At 36.4% G+C, this 20,728-nt stretch overlaps 1 protein-coding gene across 18 annotated transcripts in view; it reads left to right on the top strand.

Moving 5' to 3' along the window:
• FIP1L1 (factor interacting with PAPOLA and CPSF1) overlaps positions 1–20,728 on the top strand; it is a 68,332-nt gene that overhangs the window by 14,343 nt on the left and 33,261 nt on the right. For all 18 annotated transcript variants that reach the window (XM_069594123.1, XM_069594126.1, XM_069594125.1 and 15 more), the window contains one exon: positions 5,162–5,271. In XM_069594123.1, the coding sequence (XP_069450224.1) occupies positions 5,162–5,271 (110 nt within the window). The remainder of the gene's footprint in view (positions 1–5,161; positions 5,272–20,728) is intronic.

Here is a 20,728-nt window from a genome sequence, read left to right on the forward strand (position 1 = left end):
GACAAAATACAGTAAGGAGTTCAGAGGCGAGAGTGGGTTATCCTACATTGCAGAGTCTAGAAGGTTTCAAATGGGATGCAATTAAAAATGAGTAAGTTTGCATTACTAGGAGAGAGGAGAGTGGAGAAGATTGTAGGCAGAGAAAACAATGTGAACAAAACCAGATAGTGTGAAAGAAGAGTTGAGAATCGATGAGAGATAGAGGAGAAGCCTGGGAATGGTAGAAATGATGTGAAAGACTAATGTGGACCTAACCTGCAGACGTATGGATAGGTAGCAGGAAGCCATTTGAAAGTTCTTGGGTATAAGAATAGCATAAGCAAATCAGTTTTCAGAAAAAAGAACTGGTAACCAGGGTGGGCCACAGAGTATAAAGGGGGGAAATGTGAGTCAGAGTCCAGATAGGAAACTGTTGGAGTACTATAGGTACGAAATGATCAAGGACTCAGACTGATACTGGGGAATGGACAAAAGAACAGGTTTTTAAAGTTATTTTTGTATCTAATACAAAGATTTTTTTTTTATCCTTAGTTTTCTGAGGGACAGCCAGTCAGCCTCTTTAAAATAACTTTTAAACTTTTGATTAAGTGAATTTTTAAACATACTGACAAGTAGATTTGTTGTTTTTGTTTGGTCACTAAGTCTGTCTGACTCTTTGGGACTCTGGAGTGGGTTGCCATTTCACTGCACAATGAACCACCAGGTGTTTATTATAGTTTCTCCAGGGATTTATTAATGTTTCAACATTCTTAAAGACTTTTTGTACACTTCAGTATAAAGTCAATTGAGTATGAAAACAATTGTACAATTATATAACTGGGAGTGAGGGCAAGAAAGAAGTGACTAGTAAGAATGGGTGATGTGTATAAGAAAAATTGGCCACAGCCTTCTCTCAAATATTAAAGTTTGTGTGTGCACGCCTGCATAGGTCTCCCTCCCACCCCACCCCCCAGCTCTGTGGAAGCATGTGTGAGCTCTGTCACCGTTGTGAATTTCTTAAGATGTGTCGGTCTGTTATCCATTGTACCAAGCATTTATTTGTACCTTCTAAATCTGGAAGTATAAATCCTTCATTTGTGGGATATTTTCTTGTTATTTTTTTTACTTTGTCTTCATGTGCCTTTTGGCCCTCTTATTCAAAAATTCAAAATCTCCTTGTGCTGATTCGTTTTTCTTTTCCTATCTTTTGTTTTCCATTATCTGGAGATTTCTTTGGCTTCAGAGTGCTTCTATTCACTTTTTTATTTCTACGGTTATGTTTTTGAATATATAAGAAGATTTTTCTTCAGTATTTAACTGTAGTATTGAGTCTTTCTTTTGTTTAAAAAAGTTTAAAAAAAGATTTATTTTTATTTTTTAGCCGTGGTTGAAACGTCTTTGTGGTTCCATGTGGGCTTTCTTTAGTTGCAGCGAGCGGGGCCTGCTCTGCTACTGGTGTGGTGGCTTCTTTTGTTGCAGAGCACCAGCTCTAGGCTCATGGGCTTAATAAATGGCATGTAGGATCTTCCCGGCTCAGGGTTCAAACCAGGGATCAAACCAGTTTCCCTTGCATTGCAAAGCGGATTCCCAACCCCTGAATCACTAGGAAAGCCCCTAGCATCCTATTCTTACTCATTCATGCAGTGATGCAGTGTTTTTTTCTCCCTCTGTCTCTCAAAATATCTTAATATTAATGGTAGATTGATTGTTAGGCTTTCTTTTTGTGCATAGTCTATTTTCTCCAAGTTGATCTTTTAAATTTGTTTTTTCTGGCTTTTGCCTTTGACTCTTCTCAAGTATTTGTTGATCCCTGGCCATTATGAACTCACGAGAGTGTGGGCCACTGAAGAAACAGTTGAGAGGTCTGTGCATACGGGTAGAGCTTGCTGGCTGTACACTTGACTGCGGTTAAGTGTTTTTTAGTCTCTGATGGCCAGTGTCTTTATCTTTTTGCTTTCTTGGGTTTTTGTTTTTGAAATCTGAGTTTTCAGAGAAGACATCTGTCTGAGGGCTGATGTTTATATTTGACTGGTTGAAATATTTTAGGAGCTAGAGTTGTTAGTTCCTGAATCTTTGCAGGTCTTGCTGTGAAAATCAATATGTCTTTGCTTTCTCATTGCTGACTTAGGATTCAGATTCTTTGGTTTGCTCAGTTACTTTTTTTTCATCTGCTTTCAAAGTCCTGACTTTGTTGTCTTCCCAATATTTTTGTTCTTGTGAGTTGAAATGAAATTATAATAATTTATGTGGTTTTCTACTTTTCTTTTTTCATCTTAACATAAGCTGTTTTCCTAGGTTAAATGAAGTTTTTTGATAAATAACACTTTATAAATAGTTGCATAGTCCTTTATTTGGGTGTTTCACAATTTATTTTTAGATATTATTTTGTAATATTAAGCTTGTAAATAATGCTATAAAGAGCAGTTGAAGGAAATTTTACAAAATAAGTTTTGGCATAATTTGATAATTTGAGTAAATAGCTTCTTAAGGTTATAGACTTCAGTCAACTTTTCTTTGAATACATAAAATCTGACAATTTTTTAATAAAATCAGTTGTGATGTCTTAGAGTTATTTCTTTTTTTTAAATAGTCTTTTCTTAAAATATTAGATCATGTGGAAAAAGTAATCTCATTATGTTCTGACTAAACAAGTTTTGAGTCTATTAATGCTAATCAACATTTGAAGATAAGGTGATAGTGTTATTGCAAGTTGATTAGGAGGGTTGCTAAAATGGTGAAGATGTTCAGAATTGTTTTGAGTATGTTATGAAGAAATTAACAAGAAAAGAAAACTAAGTTGGGAAACAGCAATTTTTACATGGTTAAAAATGTACCATGTCTTCCTGTTACCTTCTCTCACTTTTTCCCGTATTATAAATACTCTAATTTTTACTCTCTTCCCACCACCCCCTACTTCTTTCCAACCCTTCTCCCTTCCTCCTTCCCAGTTTTTTTTTCCCCTCCTTCCCAATTTTTAATTGAGCATTGTCTGTGCGAGGAAGTTTCTTAGGTTCAAGTGGAAAGGGGAAATAAACATTTATAGACATAGATTTTGTGGTCTCAGAGATTATCTGACTTAATGGGAAAGATAACTAGAAAATCATGGCAAAAATTATGTTGTTACAAACTCTAAGCGGGCTTCCCTTAGTGACATTTAAGCTGAGTCCTAAAGCCAGTCAAACAGCAAATATATTTGAGCACTAACTGCATGCCAGGCACTATGGGCTCTTAGGGTATAGTCTTGAGCTGGATGACATCCATGTTTTCCAAGACCCTATGTTATAGTGGCAGCAGGCAGACAATAAACATAAATGAGGACTTTAGATAATGATACTAGTGAGAAATTCTGTGAAGAAAATACAAAATAGTAATGTGATAGAGATGACATGATGGAGACTGGGATTGGCCATTTCAAGGAAATATTTGAACAATACTTGAATGATTACAAGGAGGTTGTCATGATGATCTTATAAAGCAAAAAGAACAGTGCAGAAGCAACATTAAGGAGGAAATTACCTGTTAAAAAGAACAAGAGAAAAGGCCATTGCGATTGGTTGTTGTCAAAATAAGTTGGGGAGGTAGGCAGGGTCCATACCAAAGATTGCTTTGACTGTACAGAGGATGGGTTTTAGAGAGGTTAGATCAAAGGAAAGAGTCCAGATAATGTAGCAGAACAGTTGAGATGTGGTGATGGGTTTGACCTGAATTTTGGTGGTGAACATAGTGATAAGTGGTTGAATTTGGTATATATTGTCAAGGTAAAGTTGATATTGGATGTACCTGTGTATTGGCTATTTGCTAAGGCTTTGTTTTTCTTTTTGTTTTTACTAAGCAACTCGGTAGATGATGGTGCCCTTTACTCATAGGAGGAAGACTTGAAGAGAATCAGATTGGCGGATAGAGGGAAGTCAGTAGCTTTGTTTTGTCCATATCAGTTTGAGATGCTTGTTAGACATGGTAAGAAGTTAGGTGCTCAGGAGTGCACTGGAGACCTTAGTGTCATTTTTGAGTATTCTTCACATCCCCAGGAAGAGCAGCACATTTGTTTGTCTGTTCTTTCATAGGATCTTTTTATCCCATTAATTTTTTTCATAACAGTTAAAGTGCTCTGATGATTTGTGTGTCCATATTTTCCCACAGTATGGGATTTTGTGGTATTTCTCTCTGTGGTCCCAGTTTCTGGTACATAGTAGATACTTAATAAATGTTTGACAAATAAACCATGTTTATTTTCCCTGTCACTACATTCTGAATTTTACCTGTCACATGTCTATCAAATCTATTTCGTCTTTCTATCTTCATTGTCTAGGTGCTGATCCTCATCATCTCTTATATAAGGATTTAGCATTAATATTTAATTTGAAAATGAGTTCTACATAATGTTTATTTGAGAGATAGATGGTTTCTGGAGTTGAATCAGTGATTTGAATATAGCAGAGTCAAGGTGTCTTGAGTTCTCTTGGCCTTTGCCTCATGGGGAAGGAGAGTGATGCTGAATTTAGACTGAACAGGGGCAGAAGAATTTAAATAGGGCCTAAGAAAGTAGAGATGTTTTTAAGTACAGGTCAGCGTGAACTTTGTTTAAGTTTAATAAATTAATGATGATTTTAAGATAGGAAGATGAGTATGAAAGCAAAAGAGCATAAAGATTTTCACCAATCTAAAGGAGTATGATTGGACCATACTCAAGGATCTGATAGGAGCACAAAGGATGGGCAAATATGGGAGAAATTATGGAGTTAGGTAGATTACTGGTTTATAACCGAATGTAAAGAGTAAGAAAAAAGATTTAGGAAGCAGATGACTGACTTCAAGCTTCTAGGTGTACTGAATTCTTCAAGGCCTTTCTTGAACTCTGAAACATAGAGTATTAAACAAGTATCTTGGACGTATATATAGTGAGTGATCTGAGGGAGTTTATGAAAGTCCTTAAGAGTTACAATTTATTGGACTTGAAGTGACATTAATTTGAACTTTTTAGTAGTTGGAAACATTTTGATCCCACGATCCATGTTTGGTGCCTTACACTTAATGCTATTCTAAAATAGGTTTAATTTATTATATATTTGGCAACAAAACATTCTTCATATCATTTGAAATAAAACTATGAATTTATGTCAACATCTTTACTGTATTATCTTTCCGTGTTTCATTAAACAAGCTAATAACCCTTTTTTTTAAGGTACAGCAGGGAAGAACTGGAAATGCAGAAAAGGAAACAGCGCTTCCATCTACAAAAGCGGAGTTTACTTCTCCTCCTTCTTTGTTCAAGACTGGACTTCCACCAAGCAGGTTAGTAAGACAGTGATGATTTAGTTTATTGAAGGCATTGGTTTCTTCGCCTTGAGTGCTGTGTAAAGTATGAAACCTCTGAATGATACATCAAAAAACTGGAACCTTCTGTTTGGTTTTTAGTACAAAATGAATTCTTTGTGAAAAACTCTTCTGAGTGCTATTTCATCTAAAAAATCTAGGTAAGCAAGGAATGAACCATGGTATATAGTTATATTTGTATATACAAAGAGATAATAATCTCATATTTGGGAAAGGTGATTAACAGTGGTCTTGCTGTTTTCTGTGTATATTGTTCTTTCATAAAGAATTATTGAACATTCTAAGTCTAGAGCAACAGACCTAAAGATGTTTACTGATTTTAGTAAAACATAGAAATTTTAGCCTGAGGAATCTTTGAAAATTAAAGCCATTTTCTCTTCTTTCTTTGATTTATTGTGATAATACCTAACTTTAAGTTCCATAGAGTACCAATTGTTGGAGGCAGATATTTTGGTAAATGTCCTTTTAACTTAAGCATAACACGTGATTAGCCTGTTACCAGGAAAATGATAAAGGGTAGGCTAAAACTAGGGAAGTTGGATGTCAGCAGGTTAATCTTGGGTTAGATAAAGATGACTTAAATCAGTTATTTCTATGAGCCTGAAACAAGACAATAACTCAGTTGTGACTAGTTCTCAGCCAGATCATTTACCTTTTGTGTTACTTATTTCATATACTTTACTGGTTTTGTCATTATGATATTTCATACTGTATGACTATAAGAAGCTCTAACATAAAATTTTAAAACTTCCAGCAAAAATTAAAGGTCATAAAGCCATCTCAGATTTTGACTGTCTTTTCTCAGCTTAACAGTTACAAGTTGTGGATGTTTCTGAATAAGGTTTTTTAAACTTAATACGATCTCATGAAATGTTTGTATAAAAAGTATGATAAGTGACGAATATTGGTTCATTTAATATATAGTATTATTTTGTTTTTTTCATATTTTACATGAGACCAGCTTTCATTCTTTGAGATTGTGGTGATCTACACTCTAGAATGGTATAAGAGCTTAGACTCCAGGGCCAGACTTTTGGTTCAGTTTCTGGTTGTATTACTTACAAGCTGTGTGTTCTTGGGTACATCCCCCAGTCTTCTTGTTTTTTCATTTCTTAGTCTATAAAATGCAGTAATAATATTACAATAATAACCTCTGGATATTAAATGGATTAATTTATTGAAGGTGTTTAGAATAGCAGTGCATACATAATAATTATTTTTAGATGTCATTATCATGATTAAACTAATTGAACTTTTAAAAGTCAATAGCAGTTTTTCTGTATTTTGCCCACTTCTAACTGAAGCACCACTGCCCCACCCTGCTTTAAAAATTTGGATCAAATTATGTAGGACATTGTGCCATTATAAGGGTTTTGACTTTTCCTATACATGAAATATATGGGGAATCTCTATCAGATTTTGAGCAGGGGAATGAAGTAGTCTGATTTTGGTTTTTAAAGTCTCAATTTAATTGCTTTATTAAGCCGAGATTACAGAGTGATTAAGGGCAGTAGTTGGGAGACCAGTTAGGAGGCTGCAGCAATTATCTAGCAAAGATAATGGTAAACAGGACCAAGGTGGTGGTGGTGCATCTTAAAAAGGATGTATTTCAATGTCGGAAGAATGTTTAACTATCAAATAATATTGAATGACCAGGAATAACAGGACTGGGGCTGACTTTGAGATTTTAGAATGCAAAGATTGTGGTGATTCTGACCAGAATCATTTTAAAGTGGTGTAAAATGAAGATTTTAGAAAGAATTTTTGGAATGGATTCAGGAGACAACAGGAGGGAAGGAATTACAGTGAGACAACTAGGACGAGGGATTAGAATGAACATTTTTTTTGAGGTTTTTTGTTTTCCTTTTGAGGGTATATGGAGGGAAATGTGGAATACTTTTGACAGTATCTAGAGGGAAATGTGGGGTTGGGAGGAGATTTCTGTTTGCTTTTGCCAAAATGGAAGTATAACATGTTTTTATACTCATGAGAATGAGTTACTAGAAGGAAAAATTAATGATGTAAGAAAAGAGAAAGTACCGTTATTAAAGCAATGTCCTTAAGGTCAGAGCTTGTGGATGTAGTGTGCCAGTGAAGGATTTAACCTTAGGGAGAAGCGGAAACAATTTTACTCATTGTAATAGGCGAAAGGAGAGCTTTCCTGGTGGCTCAGTGGTAAAGAATCCTTCTGCCAATGCAGGAGACACAAGTTTTATCCCTGGGTTGGGAAGATCCCCTGGAGTAGGAAACAGCAGCCCACTCCAGTATTCTTACCTGTTAAATCCCATGGGCAGGGGAACCAGGTGAGCTACAGTCCATGGGGTCACAAAAGAGTCAGACACAACCTACAGACTAAACAGCAATAGGAGGAAGGCCAGGATTCAGTGAAGGTGTGGGGGGTGGAGTGAAGGGGGAGGGGCCTGGATAGTTAATGGTGATGGGAACAACTGAAAGTTCTCTTTCTGATGGCTTCAATTTTTTCCCAGCAGCATAGGATGCAGATTTATCTGGTAAAAGTGAAAATAATGGAAGGGAGTATTGAATATTTGAGAGGAGAGGAGATGATATGAAATAGTTATTTAGAGGGTGTATAAACAAACTAGGGAAAAGAAGTAGGATTGCTAGGCAGTTACCTGGAAGGAAATGTGGGGTCAAGTGAGGGCTTTTTCCCCCCTAGATGGGAGAAACCACAGCACTTTTATATGCTGATAGGAATGAGTTAGAAGAGTGAAAAACTGGTGACACAGGAAGAGAGACTCTACATTCCAAACTGTTCTTGAGGTGGATGGCCGTAAGTTGAAGTGAGACCAGTCAGCTGGTCTGGGTGTGTTCCTGTTGGCATTGTCAGGTGTTCGTGTGTTCAGGAAGAGTGGCTGGAGTTGGATTTAGCAGGAGTTGAAGTTTTACCAGACATGTATGACAGAGGGATATAGAGAGGGCAAGGAAGGTGAGAGTGTGCTTAAGAGCATGATCGTGACGATGAATCATGGATCCGAGGAGTGATAAAGGGACACTGGTGGATATGACACACTGCAAAGGATGTAAAAAAACGATTGGAAGAATTAGCTGATTCATCACTACTGCTGAAAAGAGTGGGTAACTACCACCACAGCTTGTGGAAACAAACCCAACATGTCAATGCTCTCACTTTTGGATACAGAGAACAGTATTCATCGCTCATTAGAAAAATTTGTTTTCGGGATTCATCTCCACTTGATCAAAAGGATATTTTTCAGCCACTGTGAAGTATTCCTCCAAATAAATATTTGTTTCTTATTCTTATATATGCGCAAAGTATATCTGTTTTTTTTTCTCTGTACTTATAGAAATTAGAAGTTTTTGAAAGCTTCTGTTGACTTTAAGGACAAGACAGTGAATGTCTTTTAAGTCATAATAGAGACTGCATAGCAAGTATTTAGCAGTAATGAGGTGTACTACGGATGTAGTCACTATTTCTTTTTTTAAAATCTTAGATTATTTTATTAACATATAGGTGACTGATAGAATGTTTGCAAAGAAATTATTTTTTAATGGTTCTTTGTACTTTATCAGTAGAAATGTTGGATTTCTGGCTTTCTGTACTGCCCAGCAAATTGACATAATTAAATAAAATGTTAATATTGAACATATCAGAATGTTTTGCTTAGTTTTTAAAAGTTTTCATATAGAACAGGAAACAGAATATTACCATTACAACCAGAAGCCCCTGTTGTGCCCCCTCATTTATTGTGTTCATTTTTTAGTATTGACAAAAATTTAGACTTATGAAGAGGTGCATGGAGAAGGCGATGGCACCCCACTCCAGTACTCTTGCCTGGAAAATCCCATGCACGGAGGAGCCTGGTAGGCTGCAGTCCATGGGGTTGCAAAGAGTCGGACATGACTGAGCAACTTCCCTTTCACTTTTCACTTTCATACATTGGAGAAGGGAATGGCAACCCACTCCAGTGTTCTTGCCTGGAGAATCCCAGGGACGGGGGAGCCTGGTGGGCTGCCGACTATGGGGTCACAGAGTCGGACATGACTGAAGTGACTTAGCAGAGGTACAGGAAAAGTATTATACACAGTTCACTCAGATTCACTAATTATTAACTTTGTGCCATGTTTGCTTTATAATTTCTCAGAAATATTTTTTCCTGAACCATTTGAATGCTAATTATAGACATTATGCACTTTTTCCTTGACTACTTCAATGTATATTCCTAAGGACAAGTACATTGTGTTCCATAATTACAGAGAACAGTTATCAAAGCCAAAACATCTAATAATGAATTAGTACTTTAGTATATAACCAATAAATTTTGCTGATTACTATATTTCAATAATATCTGATAATTCTTTTCTTTCCTCCTGGATTTAGGGTTCAGTCTAATATTATTCATTACAATTAATTCTTTTGTGTCTATTCTTCTTTGATCTAGGACAGTATGAGCGTTCTTTGGGTTTGTTGACGTTAACTCTTGGAAGAGTTCTATCTGGTTATTTTGTAAATCATCCGTCAATCTGGTTTTGTCTGATATTTCTGTATTATTAGGTTTAGGTTTTGCTTTTTGGACAGGACTCCTACCTAGGTAATGAATGCTGTGTTCTTCTCATTGAGTTACTCTATAGGTGCTTATGTCAGTTTGTCTTCTTATTAGCGGTGATAGCTTTATTACTTTGTTGTGGTGGTGTCCTTTGGGTTTCTACAAAGTTACTGTCTAAATAAGTGATCTGTGAGGAGACTGCATCAATATTCTGTCTTTGAACTTGTCCAAGAATTTCAGTGTTCAATTATGATTTTTATTTAGTCAGTTATTACTTAAAAATAGTTATCATCTGTTATTCCTCTTACATTTTAGTTGGCAGTCTACTTTAAAAATGTTTTCCCACCTCCCTCATTTATTTATTATTAGATGCAATTTTTATTTTATATGCTTGAGAGAGTATGTGTGACATTAATATGGCTTATTAGTTTGTGTGGATACCACACACACACTGTAATTCATACTGATTCTCAAATTATTCCAAATTTAGTCTGTGGGAGCTTCTTTAAACCGGCTCCTATGACCTTTTGGCATGTCCCCACCATCTCTTTTTTTGATGATTTCTATATTTTCTAAGCTGGGTGCCGAAGAATTGATGCTTTTGAACTGTGGTTGGAGAAGACTCTTGAGAGTCCCTTGGATTCCAAGGAGATCCAACCAGTCAATTCTAAAGGAGATCGGTCCTGGGTGTTCTTTGGAAGGAATGATCCCAAAGCTGAAACTCCAGTACTTTGGCCACCTCAGGTATAGGGTTGACTCATTGGAAAAGACCCTGATGCTGGGAGGGATTGGGGGCAGGAGGAAAAGGGGACAACAGAGGATGAGATGGCAGGATGGCATCACTGACTCAATGGACGTGAGTTTGAGTGAACTCTGGGAGTTGGTGATGGACAGGGAGGCCTGATGTGCTGCAGTTCATGGGGTCGCAAAGAGTCGAACACGACTGAGCCACTGAACTGAACTGATATTTTCTGGTACTCCTAGATGTTTTAGTCTTGTACTTTCCCTGCCCCTTCCATAGAAGCAACCAAATCTTGAAGGGATCCTGATGCTTTTTAGTTGGAAACGGTAGTTAGAAACCACAATCTTGGCACTAATTATCTCAGTGCTATTGAGGTGTTACAGTCTTTCTAGTCCTTTTCAGCACTCAGAGCTAGGAAAAATTAAGCATTTTTGATATGAAATTGCCATATGTGCATTATTTTTATAAAATTTTAGTCACAAAGTCATGTTTCATTTACTTCCAGTTTGAAAGCACAGATTCTACTCCTCTTTCCTTATTTCGTATTGCACCTTATTAATCATTTAAAAGATAATTTGATTCATTGTTTGTTGCTATTCAGTATTAGCATTTCTTCTCCACACTTACTAATTTTTTTCTACATGTTCAGAACATTTAACATAGTTCCACAGGCAAGGCTATCTAAAAGTATAGTTACTCTTGTCACAGTTCTTTTCATTTCTGTCAATAAAAAGTTTCATTTCATATAGTTTTTTTTGTTCTTCATGTTTTTTATTATATAAATAAGCAGATGTGTAATTATAAATATATATTTTTCCTGTTGCTTTAAAAGAGTATCTTATTTTTAAAGGGTCAGCAGGAATGAAGTAGTTAAACACACAAGATAAAATTAGTTTTCTTTAGAATTTTAGTTTGACCAACTATAATTATTTTTCAAAAAACCCTGGGTGCTTTTCACCATCTGAAATAAAATGTAGCCCTCTGAGTCAATCTTTGTTGTTGTTCAGTCACTAAGTTGTGGCTGGCACTTTGCAACCCCATGGACTGCAGCACACCAGACTTTCCTGTCCTTCACTATCTCCTGGAGTTTGCTCAAATTCATTGCGCAAATTCATCATCACTGTCCATTGAGTCAGTGATGCCATCCAACCATCTCATCCTCTGTCATCCCCTTCTCCTCCTGCCTTCAATCTTTCCCAGCATCAGAATCTTTCCCAATGAGTCAGCTCTTTGCATCAGGTGGCATCAGAGTATTGGAGCTTCAGCATCAGTCCTTCCAGTGAATATTCAGGACTGATTTCCTTTAGGATTGACTGGTTTGGTCTCCTTGCAGTCCAAGGAACTTTCAAAAGAGTCTTCCCAGCACCACAATTTGAAAGTATCAATTCTTCGGCACTCAGCTTTCTTTATAGTCTAACTCTCACATCTGTACATGACTACTGGAAAATCCATAGCTTTGGCTATATAGACTAATATACAGCAAAGTGATGTCACTGCTTTTTAATACACTTTCTAGGTTTGTCATAGCTTTCCTACCAAGGAGCAAGTGTCTTTTAATTTCATGGCTGCAGTCACCATCTGCAGTGATTCTGGAGCACAGGAAAATAAAATCTATCACCCTTTGTACTTTTTCCCCTTAATATTTGCCATGAAGTGATGACACCAGATGCCATGCTCTTAGTTTTTTGAATGTTGAGTTTTAAGCCAGCTTTCACTGTTTTACCCTCATCAAGAGGCTCTTTAGTTCCTCTTCGCTTTCTGCCATTAGGATGGTATCATCTGCATGGCTGAGGTTGTTGATATTTCTCTGGACAATCTTGATTCCAACTTGTGATTCATCCAGCCCAGCATTTTGCATGATGTGCTCTGCATGGAGCAGGGTGACAATATACAGCTTTGATGTACTCCTTTCCGAATTTTGAACTAGTCCGTTCTTCTGTGTCCAGTTCATAGAGTTTCCTCAGGCGACAGATAAGGTGGTCTGGAATTCCCATCTCTCAGAATTTTCCACAGTTTGTTGTGATCCACACAGTCAGTGGCTGTAGTGTAGTCAGTGAAGCAGAAGTAGATGTTTTTTTGGAATTCCATTGCTTTTCCTATTATCCAACAGATGTTGGCAATTTGGCCTCTGGTACCTCTCTTTTCTAAACACAGCTTGTACTACTGGAAGTTCTTTGTTCTTGTACTGCTGAAGCCTAACTTGAAGAATTTTGCACATTACCTTGCTAGCATATGAAATGAGTGCAGTTGTTTGAACATTCTTTGGCATTGCCCCTCTTTGGATTGGAATGAAAATTGACCTTTTCAGTCTTTAGGACCTTTTTAAAATTGGACACCACTGAATCTTTTCAATCTTTATTTCCAACTACAGTGCATAAACCCTCCTTTCTTTTAGGTGAGTCTACCAGGTGTCTTTGGAAATATTATCTCCCTGTTGTTTCTTTGCTTATTTCTCATATCCATTCTCCATAAAATTTTGGTTTGTGTTCAAAATCCTAAATTTACAAAGCATACAGCCTTGGATGGATATTGTAAACTCTTGAGTCTGTAAAACGGGAGTAATAATTTCTAGACTAAGGGATGTAATGAGAAGCAAATATGTTAGGGTATGAAAGTACATTGCCAGCACTCATCAGTCTAAGAAATTATACTTTGCTTGACTAGTAATACAAACTAAGAACCTTCCTAATTTATCATTTGAAGTTTTAAACAAGGTGATAGTATATGGGGGTGTATTTTGTGTGTCATTATTGTTAAATAATTTAAAGCTTTTTTCCTGGGCAACTTGATGCTGTATTAGTGTGCTTTTAATTACTTTCACTTACGGACTTAAATGTATAAATTATCAGATGTTTTGGTCATAGCACCTAAAAGAAAAGTAAAAGGAGGAAACACGTCTAAATTTTATTTCTTCGATTTCTTTTCTTTGGGGGTCTCCATTATATATTCCCTGTGAGAAGTAAGAATTTTCTAGTCAACTTGCTTTGATAAAATTTCTTAAGAGAAAATAAACTTACTCATTCTCAAAAGGATATTCATCTGAAAGTCGAAAATATTCTGACTTTTCAGTAAATATCCAAATGATAATTGATGCAGACCAAAATATATTATTTATAGCCTTAGAATAGCCTCAGGTTGCATATATTATTTTAATAGGTTATAGAATGACAGTTTGCATACATGACTGTTACTTTAAAGGGATCCTCATTGATATTTTTGCAGATGTGTTATATAATGCTGATCTTAGGTTTTAAACTAATTAATATATGTTTTATTTTTGTCTGCTCTGGATCTTTGTTACTGTGCCAAGCTTGTCTCTAGTTGTGGGCAGCAGGGGTTAGTCTCTAGTTGTGGTGTGCGAGCTTCTCATTGTGTTGGCTTCTCTTGTGGAGTATGGGCTCTATCTAAAGCAAGCAGGCTTCAGTAGTTGTGGCTCATGTGGTTAGTTGCCCCAGGGCATGTGGAATATTCCTGGACCAGGGATCGAACCTGTGTCCCCTGCATTGGCAGGTAGATTCTTAACCATGGGAACCAGGGATCTTAGTTTTTAAAGCTGCAGTTCTCCTTGAAGAACCAATAGAAAATTTCAAGATTTGTTTTGAATGAAGAAAAGTTAGATGTGACAGGTGTGGAGTGCTGTTTGAGTCTTCACTTTTAATATTTCTGTGGAACTCAAAATTTAATAGCAGTGTTAATAATATAATTTCTAAATAATAATTAACTTTGTTATTATAGTGTATAAAGAAACACTTGGATTTATATTTAACCTGGCCAGCAACATGGAGGGCCTATTCACTGATCCCCAAAGGGCCAGACAGTAGAGCATTGTGTTCATCATTCTACTATTGACAATGAATCAGTAGCCATATTGGTAGAAAGAGAATGACTGCTTTCTTAAACTTAGAGCAGTTTCATGTCATAGACATTGGATTTGGATATTATATTTGGGTTTGCCCTTATGTTAATTTAGGATAGTTTCATTAAATGTCTAGGGCTCTGTTTCCATGATTGTAAAATGATGGAGCTGGACTATTTTATCTGAAAAAGCCCTGAATTATTTATTTTCTGGCTAGTCCCTGGTTTACATGGAAGAGGAGATTTGAGAAATTAGGGAATTTGCCCAGATTCATGGCTAAGTAAGAGGCAGAGCCAGGGCAAGAATCCCTGTTTTTTCACCTTCAAATGCTGCGGGTCAGGAAAGTTGACTTTCATAAGTTTCATTTTAATGTAACTTTAAACTTTATATTTGTTGCTTTTACTGCTACTGTTTTAGCATCTGAAGTTTCTTTTATATAAATCATTTGACTTATAATTTTTAACTTAGTTTTTCTTTTGATGTCAGTTTATTTCTTGAAATAAATTGGCCATTTTATAAGGAAGATATTAGTTCTTTAATTTGAAACTGATACATCTCAGTACTTAGATTGTATAACTCTCCCCACACTTCGCCTTCTCCCCCCACCCCCCAAAAAATGGTTTTGGTAACTTAGAAAACTCCTGTTCTGATTTTGTGGTTAATGTCAGGGGGTAGTTATTAGGAATTTTGACACTATATTTTCAGTGAGTATTTTGTGCTTTTGAAAATTAAAAGTAAAAACTGTAGCTCAAAGCTGCACATACTTTCTTAGAGCAGAAGATAGAAAATGAGATTCCAGCTCTTATAATGAATGTAATTGAGAAATGGGGAGTTATTTTTGAAGCATTCCTTAGGTCTATAGGAGAACAGTTGTACAATGGTTGAAATCCATTTCATAAATTACTGTATTTGGAGACACAGACTTTTCTCACCATGTTACTCTTAATTTATATAGTACTGTGTTTTTGCTTTTTTTTTTTTTAACTCTTGAAGCCCACTGTAAAGAATAATACAGTCTAGTATAGAGTCTAGTTTGTTTTGTTCATTCACATTTGTTACTCTTGTAAAGCCAGTTACTGAGAAGAATGAAGTTGTTTAATGAACACAGAAAATTAGAATTGGCATTACAGATGATTGCTATAATCTTATCCCAGTGTTCAGTTTATTTCTGTATTTTGTTTCCATTTTAAATTTTAAACTGTGCTCCTTTTAGTTTATTAGTTGCAAATTATAAGTTGTTTTCCCATCTATTTGCCATCAAGTGATGCCTTGATCTTAGTTTTCTGAATGTTGAGCTTTGAGCCAACTTTTTCACTCTCCTCTTTCACTTTCATCAAGAGGCTCTTTAGTGCTTCTTCACTTTCTGCCATAAGGGTGGTATCATCTGCATGTCTGAGGTTATTGATATTTCTCCCAGCAATCTTGATTCCAGCTTGTGCTTCCTCCAGCCCAGCATTTCTCATGATGTACTCTGCATAGAAGTTAAATAAGCAGGGTGACAATATACAGCCTTGACGTACTCCTTTTCCTATTTGGAACCAGTCTGTTGTTCCATGCCTAGTTCTAACCGTTCCTTCCTGACCTGCATATAGGTTTCTCAAGAGGCAGGTCAGGTGGTCTGATATTCCCATCTCTTTCAGAATTTTCCACAGTTGATTGTGATCCACACAGTCAAAGGCTTTGGCATAGTCAAGAAAGCAGAAATAGATGTTTTTCTGGAACTCTGTTGCTTTTTCAATGATCCAGCAGATGTTGGCAATTTGATCTCTGGTTCCTCTGCCTTTTCTAAAACCAGCTTGAACATCTGGAAGTTCAAGGTTCACGTATTGCTGAAGCCTGGCTTGGAGAATTTTGAGCATTACTTTACTAGCATGTGAGATGAGTACAATTGTGTGGTAGTTTGAGCATTCTTTGGCATTGCCTTTCTTTGGGATTGGAATGAAAACTGACCTTTTCCAGTCCTGTGGCCACTGCTGAGTTTTCCAAATTTGCTGGCATATTGATGATGCTTTCACAGCATCATCTTTCAGTATTTGAAATAGCTCAACTGGAATTCCATCACCTCCACTAGGTTTGTTCATAATGATGCTTCCTAAGGCCCACTTGACTTCACATTCCAGGATGTCTGGCTCTAGGTGAGTGTGAGTGATCACACCTTCATGATTATCTTGGTTGTGAAGAACTTTTTTGTACAGTTCTGTGTATTTTTGCCAGCTCTTCTTGATATCTTCTGCTTTTGTTGAGTTCATACCATTTCTGTCCTTTATTGAACTCATCTTTGCATGAAATGTTCCCTTGTTATCTCTAATTTTCTTGAAGAGATCTCTAGTCTTTCCCATTCTATTGTTTTCCTCTATTTCTTTTCATTGATTGCTGAGGAAGGCTTTCTTATCTCTCCTTGCTCTTCTTTGGAACTCTGCATTCAGATGCTTATATCTTTTCCTTTTTTCCTTTGCTTTTCACTTCCCTTCTTTTCACTGCTATTTGTAAGGCCTCCTCAGACAGCCATTTTGCTTTTTTGCATTTCTTTTCCTTGGCGATGGTCTTGATTCCTGTCTCTTGTACAGTGTCATGAACCTCCATCCATAGTTCATCAAGCACTCTGTCTACCAGATCTAGTCCCTTAAATCTATTTCTCACTTCCACTGTATAGTCATAAGGGATTTGATTTAGGTCATACCTGAATGGTCTAGTGGCATTCCCTACTTTCTTCAGTTTAAGTCTGAATTTGGCAATAAGGAGTTCATGATCTGAGTCACAGTCAGCTCCCAGTCTTGTTTTTGCTGCGTGTATAGAGCTTCTCCATCTTTGGCTGCAAAGAATATAATCAGTCTGATTTCAGTGTTGACCATCTAGTGATGTCCATGTGTAGAGTCTTCTCTTGGGTTGTTGGAAGAGGGTATTTGCGATGACCAATGCGTTCTCTTGGCAGAACTCTATTAGTCTTTGCCCTGCTTCATTCTGCATTCCAAAGCCAAATTTGCCTGTTACTCCAGGTGTGTCTTGACTTCCTATTTTTGCATTCCAGTCGTCTGTAATGAAAAGGACATCTTTTGCGTGTGTTAGTTCTAGAAGGTCTTATAGGTCTTCATAGAACCATTCAGCTTCTTCAGTGTTACTGGTTGGGGCATAGACTTCGATTACCATGATATTGAATGGTTTGCCTTGGAAACTAACAGAGATCATTCTGTCATTTTTGAGATTGCATCCATGTACTGCATTTCGGACTCTTTTTGACTATGATGGCTACTCCGTTTCTTCTAAGGGATTGCAGCTGTGAAATTAAAAGACACTTAACTCCTTGGAAGGAAAGTTATGACCAACTTAGCATATTAAAAAGCAGAGATATTACTTTGTCCACAAAGATCTGTCTAGTCAAGGTTATGGTTTTTCTGGTGGTCATGTATGGATGTGAGAGTTGGACTATAAAGAAAGTTGAGCGCTGAAGAATTGATGCTTTTAATTGTGGTGTTGGAGAAGACTCTTGAGAGTCCCTTGGACTGCAAGGAGATCCAACTAGTCCATCCTAAAGGAGATCAGTCCTGGGTGTTCATTGGAAGGACTAATGTTGAAGCTGAAACTCCCAATACTTTGGCCACCAGATGCGAAGAGCGGACTCATATGAAAAGACCCTGATGCTGGGAAAGATTGAGGGCAGGAGGAGAAGGGGGTGACAGAGGATGAGATGGTTGGGTGGCATCACCGAGTCAATGGACATAGGTTTGGGTGGACTCCAGGAGTTGGTATTGGACAGAGAGGCCTGCCATGCTGCAGTTCTTGGGGTCACAGAGTTGGACACGACTGAGCGACTGAACTGAAGTTCTTTTTTTAAGCTTTTTTCCAATGTCATAATTCTTTTAAACCAATTCAAACTCTTGTAAGAGGAATAATAAAAATTCCATTACCGTGTAGAATTACTAAAATATTTAAACCTGCTTGGGTTTCTTATAATTAGACAAACATAAGACTTTTGAAGTGGATGTTAAATGAGCATTAAATGTAAGATTGACTTCCTCATTTGTTCTTGGACTGCTTACCGTTCTGTCTTAATTTGTATACTGAAAAAAATGAGATTTGTATACTGAAAAATATGTACCTGTTCTTCAAAGCATTTGAGCACTCTGAATGCATATTGCTATATTGTGTGGCTTATAAGGTTTTATGTGATTGCACATATGAAGGTCTTTATTTTTTTTAATTACCTGTAGAAGCATGTCTTTTCCTATCAGTGATACACTTAAAAAATGCAGCTGAGCTTAAAATATGGTAATCTCTACCAAAAGTGGATCCTGCTGTCCTGTTGCAAACAGATTGGTAGATAGTATATTTGGAATCCAGCGCATAATATTTACCCCATTCTTGTTCTCCCCTCGATCTAAAATGTCCTCCCTTCCCATCTGATATGGCTAAATCCATTTTACGTGTCTTCTAAGGCTTTTTCCTAAGTAACTTAAAAAAATGTAATATCGATTTTCATGCAGAATTGTTACAGCCATCTATTCAGATGTATGACCTGAGTTAGATAATCATACCACCAAGTACATCTGTCTTTAATTTGGAAATTATAATAGTCACATTCTAGGTATTTTCCTAGAGATTTCACTTAAAATATCTCCTGCTTTGTTCTTATTAGAATCTCCGTTGTGAGAAGACTACATTCATAGATTTCTGCAAGGATATGTGTTTCATTCCTTTTGCTTTTTTTTTTAGAATAGAGGTTCTCAACTTTCTTTGAAGCAGTAAGTCCTTTGAAAATTTGCTGCAAACTGTGGACTCTTGCGTAGAAAATACATGTATATATATGCACATATTTAGGTTCAGGGACTTCTTGATTTCTCTGTATCCCATGGATGCTAGTTAAGAACTCTTGCTCAGAAGTACAATTAAATCCTTAGGGTAAGCCTGACCATCAAGAGGGCGGTGTTCTCAAACCACATTGTTTTGCTCCCCTGATTAAATTGCTTTTATTGACTAGTACATTGTTATGCTTCACCCACTGTGGAGGAAACTTGAGAAACAGGATGTGAAATTCAGTTCCCTTTTGGCTATAGTAATATTGGAAACTTTGTCACTATTTCAGTGTTTTTCAAAGCATGAGATTGCCATCCATTAGTGGGGTATGAGACCAGTTTGGTAGTCTGAGCCTCCAAATATTAATTGATTTTAGTTTTTCCCCCCTGTATTATATGTAAATATTAATAAAGGCATATTTGATTTTAATGTTACCATTTTCCTTTATAGTAAGTGTTACTACTGTTTTATGAAACTTCTGTTTTTGTTTTTTATATAATGTATGTGCTGGGTTCCTATGTAAAATATATTTCCTAAATAACTGTTTTGTTGTTTAAAAGCTTAAAAACTACTGCAGTCTATCATACTTTCTCTTAAGATGTAATCAAAGGAGAAACTTTTTGTCTTTTTACTATCTATAAAATGGGAGAGGGAAAGTGCTGCCTCATAGGATTGCTATGAGGTGTAAATATATGTAAAATGTTTAGAATAGTGCTTTCCTGGCACCATAGTAGGGGTTCAATAAATGCTAGCTGTCATAATTACCAAGAAAAGTAATCTTCAGTGCTAGTGTTTTGTTTTTATCTTAAATGCACACTAGAGACTTTAGTTATTAAGAATGTCCTTTATTTTGGCTGTTAAAAAATAAACTGAGAGATAAATATGTGGCCAAAGATTAATAACCTTTTGTCTATCTTCCCTTTGTCCCGAGTTCATTACTTTAGATTTTCTGTTGTACCTATGTAAGCGGCTCTCATACCCTTCTGGAACATCAGAGTTACCAAAATATGGCATTTTAATTTGATTCCATTAAAGTTTCAGAGTTGTTTTCATATTCATCTGTGTTAGGAGGAGAGGTAGAGGTTCTTGTGAATATTTACTGCCTGTATTAAACTAGTTGATGAAACAGTAGCTGTCCACCATGGTAAGTTGCTGTCTTTTCACTTTTTACTATGTGATTGAATCTAATATAGAGAAGAGAATCTTGATACTCCATTAACTGCTATCTGCCTTACTGAACAAGTTTTTAAGTCCAATTAAATCTGTGCTTTGTAGAAATCCAAGTTATTGTAGATCTTCATGGTGAAGCTCTACAAATCTTTTTATGCATTGAAGTAGAAAGTGGTGCATCAGAAACTTTAAAAATAATATGGTTCAATATTATTCTCCATAATGTGGCAACAGAATTGATACTTGATTATTCTATTTTAATATTAAATATTATCAAATTAAATGTTACTGTGATACATATGTATCTGTTCTAAAATAACAAAATTTCTC

Source organism: Ovis canadensis, chromosome 6 (genome assembly GCF_042477335.2).
Source record: "Ovis canadensis isolate MfBH-ARS-UI-01 breed Bighorn chromosome 6, ARS-UI_OviCan_v2, whole genome shotgun sequence".
NCBI lineage: Eukaryota > Metazoa > Chordata > Mammalia > Artiodactyla > Bovidae > Ovis > Ovis canadensis.